The sequence below is a fragment of the Urocitellus parryii genome, chromosome 3 (genome assembly GCF_045843805.1).
Source record: "Urocitellus parryii isolate mUroPar1 chromosome 3, mUroPar1.hap1, whole genome shotgun sequence".
Classification (NCBI taxonomy): Eukaryota; Metazoa; Chordata; class Mammalia; order Rodentia; family Sciuridae; genus Urocitellus; species Urocitellus parryii.
This window is the reverse complement of record NC_135533.1, coordinates 80,307,311-80,323,821: the sequence shown is the minus strand read 5'-3', so window position 1 is coordinate 80,323,821 and position 16,511 is coordinate 80,307,311. Positions and strand designations below refer to the sequence as shown.

Below are 16,511 nucleotides of genomic sequence, written 5' to 3'. Positions count from 1 at the left end.
ATTGTGGTTTAAGGCATTTAAAATACCTTTATTTGTCCAGTCAAAAAGCCTAGAAGCAATGTCTGAATATATAGAGCATAACCAAACTGTTCCTCCTCCGTTACCCACAGAAACAGATCACTTGTGAGCCCCAAATGAGTGAGGATTTCTTCCCACAGGTCAGCCAGCAGTTGTGTCCTTAAATTTAATTCAGTTTTGACTCTCTTACCTGGAGATAGCCAGACCCCACAGGTTGAGCCCCCGTTTCCAATGTTAGTTGCAAGTGTGGGCCTCCACAACTTCTGACCACTGGGCTACCAGTTGGGGTTCCCCTACTCCTGTCCTTGGGTTTGATTTGCTAGAGCTCTTCAAAGGACTCAGGGAAATACCTTCTATGGCAACTGGTTTATTACTGGGTGTTTTAAAGGGCACAAGGAATAACCGGATGAAGAGATACTTGGGGTGAAGGGTCTGCAGCATGGGAGCCTCCCTTTCTGAGTAGTTGGGGAGCACCATCCTCCCTGCACATGGACGAGCTCTTGCTCACCTTCCTGTACGTCGTGAGCTCAGCTATCCAGAGCCCTCTGAACCCTTCTCATTTGAAGTTTTCATTGCATAATTTGAAAGGAGGGCAGTTGGGTAGGATGAATATGAAGCAAGATTAGCCCTGGGTAGGTAATTGCTGGGGAGTCATCATGTGTGTTCATTATGTTACTCCACTGACTTTTGAAATATATTTGGAAGCCCTTATGATTACACTTTTTAAAAATACTAGTTAAGTAGGATAACTTGACAGTTTGTGCATCTCGATGTGATTGCACTGAGAAGTATGCCTCACTTTGGCAGAATTGTTGCCAAAAATATTTAACCTGAATCTCATCTAAGGAAACAATCACAGAAGCTCAGGATGCATGCCAGTCCCCCAGGCAGTTGTCCTAGGTTATCCAAAAAGGGTCAGTGTTGGGAAAAACAAAAAAGTCATATAAAACAAATAGTATACACGAGCCTTGCTTGAGAGGATTTCCCCCACCCCCACGCACATACACACACACACACAAGTCTTAAAATTTTTTTTTTTGGGGGGGGACAGTGCCAGACATTAAAATTAAATAATTATAGCAAATTATATTACTGAATTAATGTCAATCATTTTAGGTTTGGTTGTGGTTTTGTGGTTATCCAGGAGGATGTTCTTATCCTGGAGAGATGTACATTGAAGTATTTTATAGCAAATTAGTATGTCTGTAAATTGCTTTCTTGGGTGGGTGTACATGGATTCGGTTGGCTTCTATTAAACTGCTGTTTTCTGAGGGCGAAAACATCAGCAAATGCCTATAATTCAATCTAACGTTTATTAAAAGAGAAAGAAAGCAAAGGTGAAGACAAATGGTGTTACCAGGTGAGGAATCTACAGGTGATTTCTGATTTTTTTTTTTCACTTTTCTGTTGTTTGAACTTTTTAAGGGCTGAGAGAAAAAATAGGTAATATACAAAAATGAATTCCCAGCTAATACATATTTGTTAGATCAAATGTGCTGACAACATTCTCTCTGGGAATAATTGCCCCTAATGGCATTTAAATTCTCTTGGAATTAATTCCACGACTGCTTAAATTAGTTTTGAGTATAAAAGAGGGGGAAAGCTACTTGTTTCATTATATGAACTTTCATATCTCAGAGTCAACACATAACAACAGAGAAATAAAAACCCCATAGGTAGAAATATTTAAGAAAAGAAGAGCTTAATGACACTCGATGAAGTTTTTTTTTTTTTACATGAATGACATTTAAGGACAAATCCATTGTCAGAGGAAAAAGAGGTCATTGGTTGGTTTCCAGAAACTGATGCCTATTTTTTCCTCCCTCCCTCCTTCTTTCATCTAGGTTTATCCTTAATATTCCTGTAAAATAGGCTGTGTATCTAGAACTGGAAAAAATTTTACTCTCCCCCCAGCACCTTTGCTATAAGGTCTTGTCTTAAGCACCTTTTGCCCAGGGTTCCTGGGGTCTCCTGGGCAACTGTGGCAGCGTGATGAAATCATATGGTAGTTCCTGCTCTGCTTTAGAGAATTTGCTTAAGTGATTACAACAGCCTCCGTTTTATCCTTCTTCTCTTTTTGAATCCAAAACAGATCCCTAAAGAAGTGGCTGACATCTTTAACGCCCCCAGTGATGATGAAGAGTTCGTTGGTTTCCGAGATGATGTTCCCATGGAAACTCTGTCATCAGAGGAGAGCTGTGATAGTTTTGACTCTCTGGAGCCTGGGAAGCAGGTAGGGATTCTAGCCGGCAGGGCAGGTGTGTTCGTCTGGAAGCCCGGATCTTGGTTTGGATGCTCTTTTATTCCAGTGTTCTGAGCTTGGTGATAGGAGTTAGTAGATGAGTGCTGTATTTTAGAGGTACTGTGCCTTTCATGCTCAAGACACTGGTGGGAGCACTTTGCTCACATGTTGGTATTTTATTCCTATGTACTCTACCTATCTCTCTCCACGCACATGCACACACACTTTTTTTTTTTTTTTTTTTTTAATAAAGGGACCTCACATGAGCAAATCCATTTCCTTTGCTACCTCTGGCCTGTTACCTGTGGTGAGGCTGCATTCAGAGTCCTCCCACATGGCTGGCAGGGGACAGCCAGCCCTGCCAGTGCAAGGAGGCGCGTGGAATGTGCCGTTAGTATGAGACAATTGCCTCACTCTGGTCCTGCAGCGATATTCTATCAGCACCTCCTGCCTGGAACTGCTGGGGAGAGTCTTATGCCTTCTTTAATTACTTTGCTCTGTAGCAAACACAAGTTACAGTCCTCTGAGAGTGAGATTCCTGGAGGTTTATATGGTGCCAATAGAATGGCCCATCAGAATCTCTAGCCTTCAGTGGCATTTTCTTCTGTGTTCATCGTGACACAAAATTCTTCCTTCTCCTCCACTGTGGCCTCTTCTAAATGGCTGTAAATTCAACACACCTTGCTTCAGCTGGGTCCCTCCAGGAAGGGAAACAGCCGGTGCTACCTGCAAGAGAGCCTGCTTCCCGACTTGGGTGACTGTGTGTGTTCTGGCCTCAGTGGGAGCTGTGCTGTCTGGGGTCAACGGGCCTTTCTGGTCACTGTGATCCTTGTCTTATTTGATGTCACTATAACATTTGATCCCTCTAGCTGCCTCCTTCTACTCTTGGGTTTCTTCATCTGTTATACCGTTGGCTTTTTGTTTTCAGTTCTTCTTTGTCCCTAAATGTGGGTTCTCTAAGAGTTCGTCCTCGGATCTTTTCACCCCTCTGGATCCTAGCAATGGGCAGTCCTGCTTGCAGCTGTCACCATGTTCTTCACATGCAGTGTGGCTTCTCTCTCCAGCCCCAGGTGGACAGCCAGTTGGACCGCTCTTAGTTGTTCAAGGGACAGCTGAAACTCAAAATTTTCCCTCCTCTGCTTGTCTGTCTGGCTTTCCCATTTGCCCATCTTTATCTGCATCTGTTGTTCTTGACACCCTTCCCCCCTCGCCCCTCCCCACCTGCTCCCATCCAGGAGTTAATTTGGAAACTTCTGCCGTGTTCTCATATCTGTCCCTTCCCTTCTCTTCCCTCTGTAGCTGTACTAGCCCTCATGGCCCCTATCCCAGTGACCCTACTGGGATCCTTTAAGGACCGAGCTCTGGTCTCATCTCCTCCCCAGTCTCTCTCTGAGCACGGTCAGGTAGTGAGGGAGAGCAGAGCCTGTTGGATCCACCTTAAGGGGCACTCTGAGCAGCACTGGACATGTGTGAAGTGCTTAGTGCAGAGCCTGGCACACCCTGGGCATTGAGAAACACAGGAGCTGCTTCTGCTGCGGTGACTAGTACTTACACAGTCACTTCTGTCTTCCTGGACCCCTGGCCTGACCCCAGCCAGGTCTCACAGGTTGGCTTGTGACAGTGTGTCATGTGGTTTCTTACTACTGCATTGACTCTAAAGCTTCACTGGGCAGTTGTAGGTGCTGTCACTGTCCCTTGCTCAAGGACCCACTTCTGGGAAGCAGCAAGCTGTGATGTTCCTGATACAGGGCCTCCATTTCACAGTCTCTTAACTGCCCTGGTGCTCTTCCACCTGCTGGGATACATGGCTCAGAAACTGGGTTGATTGCCCTTTGTTCCCACTGACCCCCACTCTTCATCCTTCCTGTGACCCTGGCTCTGGTCTAGCTCAAATGCTGTTCCTTCCATGAGGTCTCACTGGACTTTCTTCCTGATGTTGCCACGTTGTGTGTGTCTCCACTGGCACATTCACCATGGTTACTTGACCTGTTTGGCTCTGCTATAGATTATAAGCTCCTGGAAGGAGGAGACCTCCTACTGGGAGGGTGCTTTCTATCTTCCCTGGCTCTGACCTTTTGTCCTTGTGTTGTCCCTTTGCTCTTGTTTAAGCATCCCGCACCCCACCTGATGATACAGAATGAGGGCCCCTGGGTGTTCTGGGAACTGGAAATGGTTGCCCATCTGACTGGTTCAGTAGGCCGTTGTTCTCTAGTCTGTTTTCATGTCACATGGGCTTCAAAATAAAAGATGTAGCTGCTTGTGTAACTCCTTCCAGTCTGCTACTTGCTTACCGTCTTGATCATGGTGAATGGAGGTGCCCGAGTATTGCTTTTGAAGCATACTGAACAGGTTCCAGAGAGCAGGGGGCTGTGAGAGATGGAAAGCAGAGAGGCTGTGTGGAGTGGAGATGAGCTCCAAACAGACCCACGTGAAAAACCATTTTCACACCCTTTGGAGTTAGCAAAATAAAAGCATAGGCCTCAATTTAGGACCATGGCTAAGTTTTTCTCCATCAGGACTGGCCACCAAAGGTAGGATTTCTCCCAGGCTGTCCACTGCCCTGCAAGTCCTGCACAAAGGATAGGAAAAGCTAGAGGGAGCGCAGGTTGGAACTCACTGCTCCCAGCCCTGACCTGTTCCCTGCAGGCTCTGGGTAGGAACTTTGGATATTTAATGAAATTGACTCCATTTCCCTGAAACAGCCTGCAGGGGCTGGCTCGGGGCTCTGTGAACCAGATGTTTCCAGCACTCAGGTGCACGATGGGTTTCCTCAGTAGCCAGCTGTGTTCTACTCATTCTTTCTTAATGAGGCGCCCTGATCTGAGGCTTGCCACACCCCACACACTTGAGATACATTTAACCAGCCAAGGGAAGCTGCTTGAACTTGTGCACTACATGTATAGCCTACTCTGGTCTCTCTTGAACACGATTTGAATTTCACTTTAAAGAAACTTCCCTTTTGTGTGTGTATTTGTTTTTCAAGCAGCTGCACCACAGCTATCATCAAAGGAAGAAAGTAATTTAGCTCTGAGCAAACTCACTCCAATTATCCATAATAATTCATAGGAGACATTTTTAAGCTGACAGAATGCTGGATGTAGGCATTTCTTTTCTATCCCCCTATAAGTTTTTCCACTCATCTATTATATCTATTTTTTCCCCCAAAGATATCAGAGCTTGAAGAAGGATATAATTAAAGTCAGGGAAAGGCGGGGGAGCTAAAGAGTCTCAATCAAATGGGGTGTTGTGAGGGGTCATGGATATGTTGGGGATGGGAGGATGAGGCGTCAGGAAACTGGGGACCCAGACTCACCCTGATGGAGTATTGCAGGCTTGCAGATGGCTGCCCTTGGGAATCTCCCTTTGAGTCTGTAGTTCTTTCTTTTTTATTTCATTCTTTCGAACCCACTTTCTTAAGAGCCGGTCCCTTCTTTTTGGTATTTCAGAAGGAGGAAAATTCACTATTGGAAAACATCTTTGTGTTTTAAGAATCAGTCAAGACAGTCAGTCTTTCCCTCTGCTTAACTTGCTACCACCGTGGTTGCTCACCCCACCTCTGGGGGTTGAGGAGGATTATGGCTTCCCTCTAGTCCCCCAAGGTCATTGGTAATGGAGCAAGTCCAGCCCCTGTGGCAGTGGGTGGAGGGGTGTGAGGGCCCTCAGTTCTTTCCTACAGAGAAACTTGCCGTGAAAGGGAGCCAGGCTCACCCTTTTGGAGGGGACCCCAGCTCTGAATGGCTGTTAGGGAAAAATGGCATGTGGGAGGAAGCCAGGCTTTCTCCTCGTCTCTCCTCTCCCTGTGTTTGCAGTTCTGTGTGAAAGCAGACATTTCTGGTTGCCAGCTTTGGCAGGAGAAGCTGAATTCTATCAGTACTCACCAGTCATGCCAGAAGTGACTAAGGCAACAACCATTCTGATTTTTTGAAATTGCCTAATTTGTAGGTCTTTATTTCTTTAAGCCTTAGAAAATGTGTGTGTGCACATGCGTGTGGGGGTGGTAGGAGTGGGGGTGGAAAATTGTTATTATATAAAATGTGCCATTTTAACCATTTTAAGCACACAGTTCAGTAACATTAAGTACCCTCACTGTGTTGGGTGGCTGTCACCGCCATCCGTCTCCAGCAAAGACTCACATCCCTCCAACCAATGATTCCCCGTCCTCCCCGCCCCCATCACATCTATTGTGCTTCCTGTCTCTCTGATGTATGTGTTTTTAATTTAGCAGGATGTTCGTTTCCATTCCAAATACTTCACAGAAGAGCTAAGAAGAATTTTTATAGAGGACACTGACTCAGAGAATGAAGACTTCGAAGGATTTACCCAGAATGATCTGAACGTAAACAGTAACCCAGAAGTAATGGTAATGATTATCAACACATAGGATTGTGGGCAGTAAAAATTTTAGTCCTGTGTCTGAATTATAGCTTTAAATTTGTAAGTAGTCACTTCGCAAATGAAGAGATTTCATTTTTTTCTTATATTTGTTTCATAAGTCAATTAACATAATACAAGAATTGCTGCTGTAAGGCTAATCTCCTGTCCACTGGTCTGTTCCTTTCTTAGAAAAATCCGTTTGTCTTCCCTTTGGGATTCTGGGGATGTATCCCAGGTATCCTTTATTATCCTTACCAGTTTATCTCAGATTTTTTGAGCTGCTTTTACCTTTTCAGTCTGTGTTGGGGTAACAGTTTCCTTCCAGCCTTTCTGGTTGTATGTGAAGTAACATTCTTAGATTTGAAATGCAGCCGTGGTGTAGATTGGGATTTCCCTGTGCATGTTGATTTCAGGAACCCAGCATGGTTTTGAACCTTAAAGGTGATCCTTGTTCCTCCTGGACTCCTGGGGAAATCTCTCAGCCCTTCACCATTAAAATTTCTTCCTTTTACTCTGCATATTGTGTTTAGTTTTCTGCCAACTAATGTTTGAATTCTAAGATAACATCGAAGCCCAGCCTTTGGACTTTCTTTTTTTCTGTAAGTATTTTTATTGGGGAATAATTTCATTTATAAAATTAAAAAGATAGTACAGAGAGTCCCTATATGTATTTGACCTATTTCCCCATATGTAATCATGATATAGTTGTCAAAACTGAGAAATTAATGTGTTATTAAGTAAATTCTAGACTTTATTGAAATTTTACCAGTTTTTCTGGTAAAGTTCTCTTTCTATATCTTGAGTTCCAATCCAAAAATACATTACATTTATTTACCCTTCCATTTTTTTTTAAAACAATTCAAGTTGAATTTATGTTATTAACTGACACATTAAAAACATGACAATTGTATGGATTTTTTTTTTAAGTGCAAAAATGTTTTCTATCAACTGAAAAACAGCATAGGTTAATCCAGAAAGTAAACAAACATTTCCTCCTTTGTGATCAAGGTGAAGATAGTTTAAGCCTGTTCCTTTGGTGGCTCCTAAAGAACAACTTTTGGCACAGAACCAGTGTGGAAGTATAAATAAGCTGTGACTGCCAGGCTGGCTTTGTCCCTCCCCTTCCATGGGGAGAGCTGAGGCCATGGAACAGGGCGCCCTGGTGGTAGGCGGTCTCATTAGGTGGTGGCTTTTTCCTGTGAATAGCAACACAGAGCCAACCTGGAGGTTCAGCTCTGCTCTAGCTTTCTTTACAGAAGCTGGCTGTGTGGCAGTTTGTGGGTTTTGTCCAGCAGGTCCCCAGTTTCTTGCCAGTAAGACACTACAATTCTTGCCAACCTTAATGGGTATCTTCTGTTCTTGAGCTAAGTGATGTCTAGTCAGTTGAAGAATCTGTATTTCTTATAGTGAGGAAAAGTGGATTATCCCAAGTCTTTCCCCACTTAGACTATACACATTTAGGGTATTAGTTGGGAGTATCATGTAGAGTAGATTATAACTCATAAGGTCTACCTGCAAATTTTCTTTTCAAATTTTGGTGAGAAATTTCGATGTTATTAGTTTTTTTTTTTTTTTTTTGCCATGACAAAATACCTGAGATAATCAATGTATACGGAGAAATGGGTTGTTTTGGTTCACGATTTTGAGGTTTCCAGCCCGTGATTGGTTAGTCCTGTGACCTTGAGCCTGTGGTAAAGAATCACATCACAGTGGGAATGCATGTTAGAGCAAAAATACTTACCTCATGGTCGGGAAGCCAAAAGAGCCAGGAAGAGACTTGGGTCCTTTACCAGCACGGTCTCCTCCCCCATGATCTAAAGACCTCTCACTAAGCACCTTCTAAAGGCTCCATGACCTCCCAGTGTTCCCACCCTGGGGACCAAGCCTTCACACGTGAACTTTTGAGGGGATCCAGACTATACCACAAGCACTGCTGCCTCCCAGCCCCACCTCCTGTCTGTGCTCAGGAGAACTGGCCAGATTGTCCTTTCTGATAGGTCCTGCCACAGTCTCGTTTCCTAGTGGTCTGCAGGCCAGGTGCAGAACAATCATAGCCATGGCGCCGACCTTTGCTCTTGTCCTTGGGCCTGTTTCTGTGCTTGTGTTGACTGTGCGTTTTCCTCACCTCGTTCTCTACTGTGCTTCTCCACATCCTTAGTCAGGAGAGGCAAAGCCGATGATGAGTGTGAGAAAAATAGAGCAGGTCCCAGTTCTCCCTGAATTCTGAAGCTACTAGTGTGGAAAGTTTAGGATACTTAAAAAAATAAAAAATAGATCAGTCAACATGGTGCAGTCTTAGTTCTCTACTGGCGTGGTGTGGATGGGTGGATGGGTACACTACAGTTGGAAGTTTTCTGCATATTTTTTCTTCCTTTCACATTTCTATCTTGAGTCCACCTAGAATTTTAAGAGTCCCTGGGGAGGAGACAGAGTCACTGGATTGGGTCCTGGTACATTCCATTGCCTCTTTGCTCATGGTGGCCTATCTTCAGCATTCACTGCTAGCCATTCCCAGGCTGCTTTATCATGTGTGGTCAAGAAAAGATGCCTATATGATGTCCTTGGTCTCTAGTATTTAACCCCCTCCACCATTGCTCAGAGTCCCTATTACATCTCGGATGTCACCCAACTATCACCTGTGATGTTACCGCCTTCTCACTTGCAAGACCAAGTGAGCTTGTCACGCTGAGGACCTATACTGCATGGGGTTTGAAAATTTGGGGTGAGAGTTTTATGGAGCCCACTGAACAGGAGCTCTGCATAAGCCTGTAGAGCTGTCAGACTTGATGTCACTCTGTGGTTCTGAAGTTTATAGAGAGGAGAGGGAGCTCCCTTGATGGAGAGCCCTGTCTGCCCTGAGGATGACAGCTCGCCCCCCACCCCCCACCATTGGCAGGTCCTCTGCCTGTTCCTTGGTCACTTCACCAGGGTGAAGTCTGCTTTCCTTTCCCTCCACTCTTGAGTTCAGTTCCTGCTATTTAGAGCAGATAAGTATTTTTCCCCACCGCATGCCATTTTTATCTGAAGATAACTCTGGTCACGCACACCTCATAGTCCTCATTTTACTTGACTTCCTGATGCACCCCTTGGTTGCTCATGTGGCAGAGCACCACTGTGTCAGTGTATTGCTTACAGCCTGACTGATGGAACTCAGCATGTGGGTGGGCATAACCTGTGCAGGGTTCAGTGGGAAATTACTTATGCTTTGAGTTTATTTCCCCGACAAACTTCATGTGTGCTTTAAGTGAAGAGTTCAAAGGGATCTAGCAATAGGAAGGGGAAGCTTTTCATTACTTTCCTTTCTAAAATAATGTCTGGGTGGTTTTAAAGGAGTAGGGTTTTTTGTTTGTTTTTTGATAGAGTAGATTATAACTCATGGCTCAGCATAGGGTTATAGTGGTATAGTGTCTTTGTTCTTTTATTAGCTCGTGGAGTCAGATTCAAGTGATGACGGCAAAGCATCCTTGGTGAGTGAGAAAGAAGAAGAGGAAGAGGAAGAAAAGGCTACACCTAGAAGAGGCAGGTCTCGGAGAAGCAGTATTGGCCTACGAGTAGCCTTGCAGTTCCCAACCAAGAAATTGGCAAAAACATCAGATAAAAATAGTTCTTCCGAGCTGTTGTTTTCCAGCTCACATTTACAGGATAGTAAAAAAAATCTAGGAAGAAATAAAAGCTGTAAACAGGCAAAGGAAACGGAAGATTCTGCCTCTGAGTCTGAGGATGACTCCCGGGACGAGAACCAGGAGAGCTCAGATGCTCTGCTGAAGAGGACCATGAACATCAAGGAGAACAAGGCCATGGTGAGACTCCCACAGGAGGTGCCAGGAGTAGGCTGGGCTCTGATGGCAGGTGCTGAGGCTCATAGGTGACTCTGCCCCTTCAGCTCCTGCCACCTTGGCTTCTGTCAGGGGGGTGTACTCTGAGGAGTGTGTATCTATTTTCTTTTCCTGAACCCAAAGTTGTTATTACATGATCAGCTCTGGTTTCAGAACAGAAAGAGACCTCTGGGACCATTTACAGGTCCTACAGGGAACCCTACAAGCTTCCTGATTGTCAGGTTGAGTTCTGAATCAGGAGTGCTGGGGAGGAGAGGGGCCAAGCAACTGCAGAAAGAAGCAAAGAAGCTGTCACCGAGTGTGTAAGAGTTGTGGGCAGGACAGGCAGGCGGCTTCTGCCTGGAAACTGCCCCCCTGGGAGACATTTCTGAAGGAATGGGAAAAGGTCTAGGGATTAAAACAACCTCAGGGGCTAAATTCACTTTTAAATGTCTTTATTAGAATAGTTAGTAGAACAAGGTGAAATCCTTGATGTGCATTTATTTTTTTCTAAATGGGGTCAATAACTTAATGTGATCATTGTTGAAAATCATTGTTCTATAATTTTGACAGATTTTAAAAATTTTTTCTAGTTGTAGTTGGGCACAATACATTTATTATTTATGTATTTATTTTATTTATTGTGATGCTAAGGCTCGAACCCAGTGCTCACACATTCTAGGTGAGCATTGTATTGCTAAGCCACAAACCCAGCCCTTGTATTGACAGAATTTTAAGAAATAATCTTACCACTTAATCACTTATTTTGGAATATTTTTTCCTCTGTGCTTTTTTTGGGGGGTGGGTGGTACTGGGGATTGAACTTAGAGGCATTCAATCAATGAGCCACATCCCCAGCCCTATTTTGTATTTTATTTAGAGACAGTGTCTCATTGAGTTGCTTAGCACCTTGCTTTTGCTGAGGCTGGCTTTGAACTCATGCTCCTGCTGCCTCAGCTTCCTGAGCCACTGAGATCACAGGCATGTGCCACTGTGCCCGGCTCTCTATCCTTTTTTTTTTTAAAAGGGGAACTATTAATGTAATCATGTCAATAATGTAATCATGTAATCAATACATTACTTCAAAAAATTAAAAGCCCGCTTATGGGCGATTTGTATTCTAAGGCACATTTGGCTTTGATTAATGGAAATTTTTAATTCAGTGTCATCTGCATCTTCAGTAAGAACTATGTTCTATATGATTTTAGAGTGGTACCAAGTCTAAAACTAAATTCTATTTGAATTCTCTGATTGGCATATTAGTACTTTTTGCTTGGTGTTAGTCGATGTTCATTTGGAGAAGTCTTCAGAAATTGTTTCTGTTGCCAAGAAATTTACCTAAAAGTATCAGATTTGGGGGGCTCTCTTAGAATCACCTAGTTGAGCCAGTTGGGTTTTGGTCATGTTGGAACTGAGAGAGATTCAGGCGTGCAAAACGATTTGTCCCAGTTTTGCACAGCTAATTACTGGCCAGGAACCTTGTGCCTGAGGCTCTGGACGTTCCAGGACTGTTGTCCTTGTGTCCCATCCTTGTGTTCATGCGGATGAATGGTATTGTCAGCTTCTCATCTCTGGAGATAAAACCTCGACACGTGAGGTGATGTGATGTGACTCTTGAGGCTTGTATAAGCTATTTAGTAGCAAAATCAAAGGCTTGCTAGAGGTGTAGGATGACACAGACCTGTGTTTTAGTCAGCTTTTTTGCTATTCTAACTAAAATACCTGACCAGCATAAGTGTAGAGGAGGAAAATTTATTTAGGTACTCCCAGTTTCAGAGGTCTCAAAGCATAGACAGTGGGCTGTATTCCTTGAGAGAGAGAGAGAGAGAGAGAGAGAGAGAGAGAGAGAGAGAGAGAGACAGACAGACACATACACACACACATACTCCACTTGCCAGATACAAATATATACCCCAGAGCCCTGCCTCCAGTGCCCCACCTGCCTTCAGTGTTACCAACTCAGTTAATCCCGTCAGGTGACTAATGGACTAATTGGAGTTAAGGCTTTCATGACCCAGTCATTTTTCCTCTAAACCTTCTCCCATGTTTTTTTGGGGACACCTCACGTCCAAACCATAACATTTTGCCCTTGCTTCCCAAAAGCTCCTGATCATCTCACAATACATTTAGTCCATCTCCAAGAGTCCCCATAGTCTCATCAGTTCAAGGATTGCTGAGCTGTTGGGGGACACTCCATATTCTAAACCATAACATTCTGGCAGTAATGATTCATGTAAGATGCTTTCTTCTGTTCTTCAGCTTGCTCAGTTATTGGCAGAATTGAACTCAATGCCAGGTTTATTCCCAGTACGAACGCCAGCCTCAGCTTCGGTAAGTGAAACTCCTTAAAATTATTCTCACCATTGCTGATGTTTAATAATTGGTTGTCCAGTGGCTTTTATTCAAGAGAGCACTCAAGTGCATGTCTGTGGTTTTTGGTTTCAGAAGAAGAAAACAGTGCGTCGGGCCTTCTCAGAGGGACAGATCATCCGGCGCACAAACCCAACCCGAAGTGCGCGGCCCCCAGAGAAGTTTGCTCTAGAAAACTTTACCATCTCTGCCACCAAATTTGCTGAAGAGTTTTATACAATCAGAAGGAGGAAGACGACTAGTGGGGTATTTTCTGACTGTAATAACTGAATTATTGTGTAAGCCATTGGTCCTCAAACGTGATGCATCTTGTTAAACCAGGCCTGTTTACAGGTAGTTTCTGGCTCAGGAGGTCTGCAGCAGCTAAGATCTTTAATTTCCAAGTTCCCTGGTGATGCTTATGCCCCTGAGACCACAGTTTGAGAAGGCCCCTGCTTTAAACTATAGGTTGCATTGACAGTCCTTTATCCAAACTGAGCTGGGAAGCAGCTCATTGGTTACTGCTCATGAAGTGGGTTGAACTTGATATCTAGCAGAAGCAGGAAAAGCCTGTGAACAGCTCCAGCTAGCCTTGTGCTTTTATGTGTGGGAAAGTCCAGGGATGGTTCCTTGTGAGTGACTTTGGTCTGGAGGGTGGAACTTTAGAGCCTTCTACTTTGTGGGTTTAACTGTTCAATGAGTTTCATTTCCCTGTCTCCACAAAATTTTCAGCAGAAAATTGAGCCCAGTGAATAACTACATGGACGACAGGGTTCCCAGGAAATAGAGAAGGGACATGATCAATGTTAAGATTCTTAATCTGTTTGAAATGGCTTAACATATCTTATTCCAGTTTCTGTCCTTTTGCAGGGGAAATCCCAGGGGCATAGACGACGTCGCCGTATATCTTCTTTTCGACCAGTGGAGGATATTACTGAACAGGACTTGGACAATGTTGCCATAACTGTGCGAGATAAAATCTATGATAAAGTTTTGGTAAATTATATTTTATGAATAATTTTTATGACTGTGATTGAGAGTCCAGGGCATTGGTATTTGAACGCCTATGTTGTTTTTAAACTGTATCGGGACTCATACCCTTGTGCCATCTCCTTGTGGCTCAGAACCTGGCTCTAAATTGTAGGGTCTTGGTCAGCCATCATTGGGAAAAGAAAGACGACTTAGTGCAGTGACCCTCATCAGGAGAGGTGGGTTACTGAGACATGCATATAATCTGGGGGGAAGCAGCGATAATAGTTTAGAAAAGCATAAAATCATATTTACGTGTAATTGTTAACATTTTTATTACTTACATAGTAGTGTATCTTAAATGTTGAAAAAGATAGTGCTATGGGGGATAATATAGTCATAGAAAATTTTGGGAGGAAATTGAATTTTTTTTATATGGTGATTTAAAGAGGGGCTTTGTTATGTATCTTTTTTTTTTTTTTGGATAAGTAATTTAAGGTAGTATTTAAATGTTTTTTATTGAATTACCAACATTTTAAAATTAGGAGATTTTACCCTGTAGGTATTCAGGGCTTCAGCCAAATTGTTGCTGCTTGGGGCCTGTCACCACTGTACCTGTTGCCTCAAGCTTGCCTCTGCTCCTGTCCACTGTTTCATTCTTTCTGGGGGCTCCCTGCTCAGTCTCGTCTGCTCTGTTGTGTTTCTGTGACCCGAGAATCAAAGTGCCCACTATCTGGTGGAAGCCTCCAGGGTTTGTCCTAGGGACTGTGGGAGAGGGGCAGTACTGGCATCTCTTCTCATGGCCCTAGCTCTTGCTCCCTGTGCTCATTCTCACCCTCCCCCGCTCCCCAGGGTAACACGTGCCATCAGTGTCGGCAGAAGACCATTGACACCAAGACAGTGTGTCGGAACCAGAGCTGTGGTGGGGTGCGGGGACAGTTCTGTGGTCCGTGCCTGCGGAATCGCTATGGGGAGGACGTGAGATCGGCATTGCTGGACCCGGTAGGAAGTGTGTTTGCTTTTAAGTCGCTTTGGGGAAGGGAAATGAGCCCAAGGTGGGGGACCTGGAAGAGCTCTTTCTACTTTCCTCCTACATTTTAAGACTGGGGGGGGATGAAAAATAGCATTTTCTTCTGGAAAGAGAATGAGCAGGCCAATGGAGAAGAAGAGTTTTTATCAGGTTTTTTAGTGTCTGAGCGGGATTTTCTTAGAGTTGTTTTCATACAAGTTAACCCTGTGCCTCTCCTCCAACAGAGATCTTTGATTTTTTTTTTTTTTTTTGCAGGCCAGGGGGTGTGTGTTATAGTACAATGTTTCCTGTGTACCTAGCACTGTTATTTTTCTTTCAGTTGTTATTGTTTTCTCTTATGAAGTGGGTAAACCTGCCTATGCTTTGTTCCCTTTGTGAAATAAGGTAATGCTCAGACCTAAGTAGTCTTGGTCTGTGTGCTTAACCTTCAGCTTGTGACTTGAAAGGGGTATATAGAGTGTGCCCAGTTTATTAGACTATACAAGTTAAGTGATTTCAAAATAAGTACACCTATTGGGAGAATTGGAATTCATATCTTGATTTTTGTAAACCCCATGCTCTTACAGTCAGGGCCAATTGGTATGAGGGTCCTGCACTTGCTTCTTGAAGAGCAGGGGTGCCCACCAATCATATGTCGGTTTTAGACAAGACCAGCTACATATCTCATTGTTTCTCTGATGTGGGGTGGTCAGCCTTTCTGGGCGACAGTGACACCCTGCTAAAGATAGAGACTCAGCTCAGACTCAATGAGCTCCTATATCCCATGGGAAATTGCTGCCATCATCTCTTTTAGGATTGGATGTGTCCTCCCTGCCGTGGGATCTGCAATTGCAGTTATTGTCGAAAGCGTGATGGCCGCTGTGCCACGGGGATCCTCATTCATCTGGCCAAGTTTTATGGTTATGATAATGTTAAGGAATATCTGGAGAGGTAAGTCTACTAGTTCAGAAATGGCGGTTGTGATCCTGGGGCCCAGCAATGCAGAGCCTCTAGGCAAGGAGCTGTTGCCATGTTTCCTGGCTGATTTATAGAAACCACCTTGAGTGCTGTCCAGCCTGCCTCCGTGTGGGAGAAGCTCAGGCTTATTATTTGTGCTTCCTTTGTTAGAATCTTCAACTCTTCATTGCCTCTAGCCAGAATTTTCCCTTGTGAAAAACAGAAGGACAGGCTGAGAGGGAGCTGTAAGGACAGTAAGAGGCAGCCATAACTCTAGTGAGCACAGAGGTCCCGCAGGACCTGGGAAGAGGACACAGAATTGTTACCTACAAGTTGGAATATGGGAGTCACTGGGGGCGATCAGGACACACAATTATTCTGGAAGTGGCAGGAGATTAGGGTTTTAAAAATCTCCCTAGAATGCTGCTTTCTGTTCACCTTTAACGGCTACTTATCATCTTTTTCTCAGCTTACAAAAGCAGCTGGTGGAAGACAATTGAGAGGAACCTGCGAAGTCAGCATGGGGTACCCCCAACAAGAAGTGCATACCATTTGTGCCTAAGATTTCTTACAGTTGTTTTTATACAAAATTTCTTATAGAGTTGATGAATACTATTTTTTTAAAAATGTTTATGCTTAAGATTTCTCAGGAACATAGCAGAGGAATCTGTATGTGTGTGTGTATATATACACAAGCCCTGTGTGGTATCTGCTGATGATTCAAAAGCACAATTCAAATGGGGCAGAGTTAAAAATTTAGGTAAGTTACAGAAAAGAC

General features: G+C 43.9%; 1 protein-coding gene across 2 annotated transcripts in view; it reads left to right on the top strand.

Annotated features, from left to right (window-relative positions):
• The window catches only part of Cdca7l (cell division cycle associated 7 like), a 43,995-nt gene extending 27,705 nt beyond the window's left edge, over window positions 1-16,290 (top strand). Inside the window, exons 2-10 of one of the 2 annotated variants that reach the window (XM_026408164.2) lie at window positions 2,111-2,251; window positions 6,486-6,620; window positions 10,060-10,434; window positions 12,709-12,780; window positions 12,895-13,065; window positions 13,669-13,794; window positions 14,620-14,769; window positions 15,591-15,727; window positions 16,203-16,290. In XM_026408164.2, the coding sequence (XP_026263949.2) occupies window positions 2,111-2,251; window positions 6,486-6,620; window positions 10,060-10,434; window positions 12,709-12,780; window positions 12,895-13,065; window positions 13,669-13,794; window positions 14,620-14,769; window positions 15,591-15,727; window positions 16,203-16,233 (1,338 nt within the window). In that variant the 3' untranslated portion in view covers window positions 16,234-16,290. Of the gene's footprint in view, window positions 1-2,110; window positions 2,252-6,482; window positions 6,621-10,059; window positions 10,435-12,708; window positions 12,781-12,894; window positions 13,066-13,668; window positions 13,795-14,619; window positions 14,770-15,590; window positions 15,728-16,202 lie in introns of both variants that reach the window. The other variant, XM_026408155.2, reaches the window with a different exon arrangement.
• Window positions 16,291-16,511: the final 221 nt, after the last annotated feature.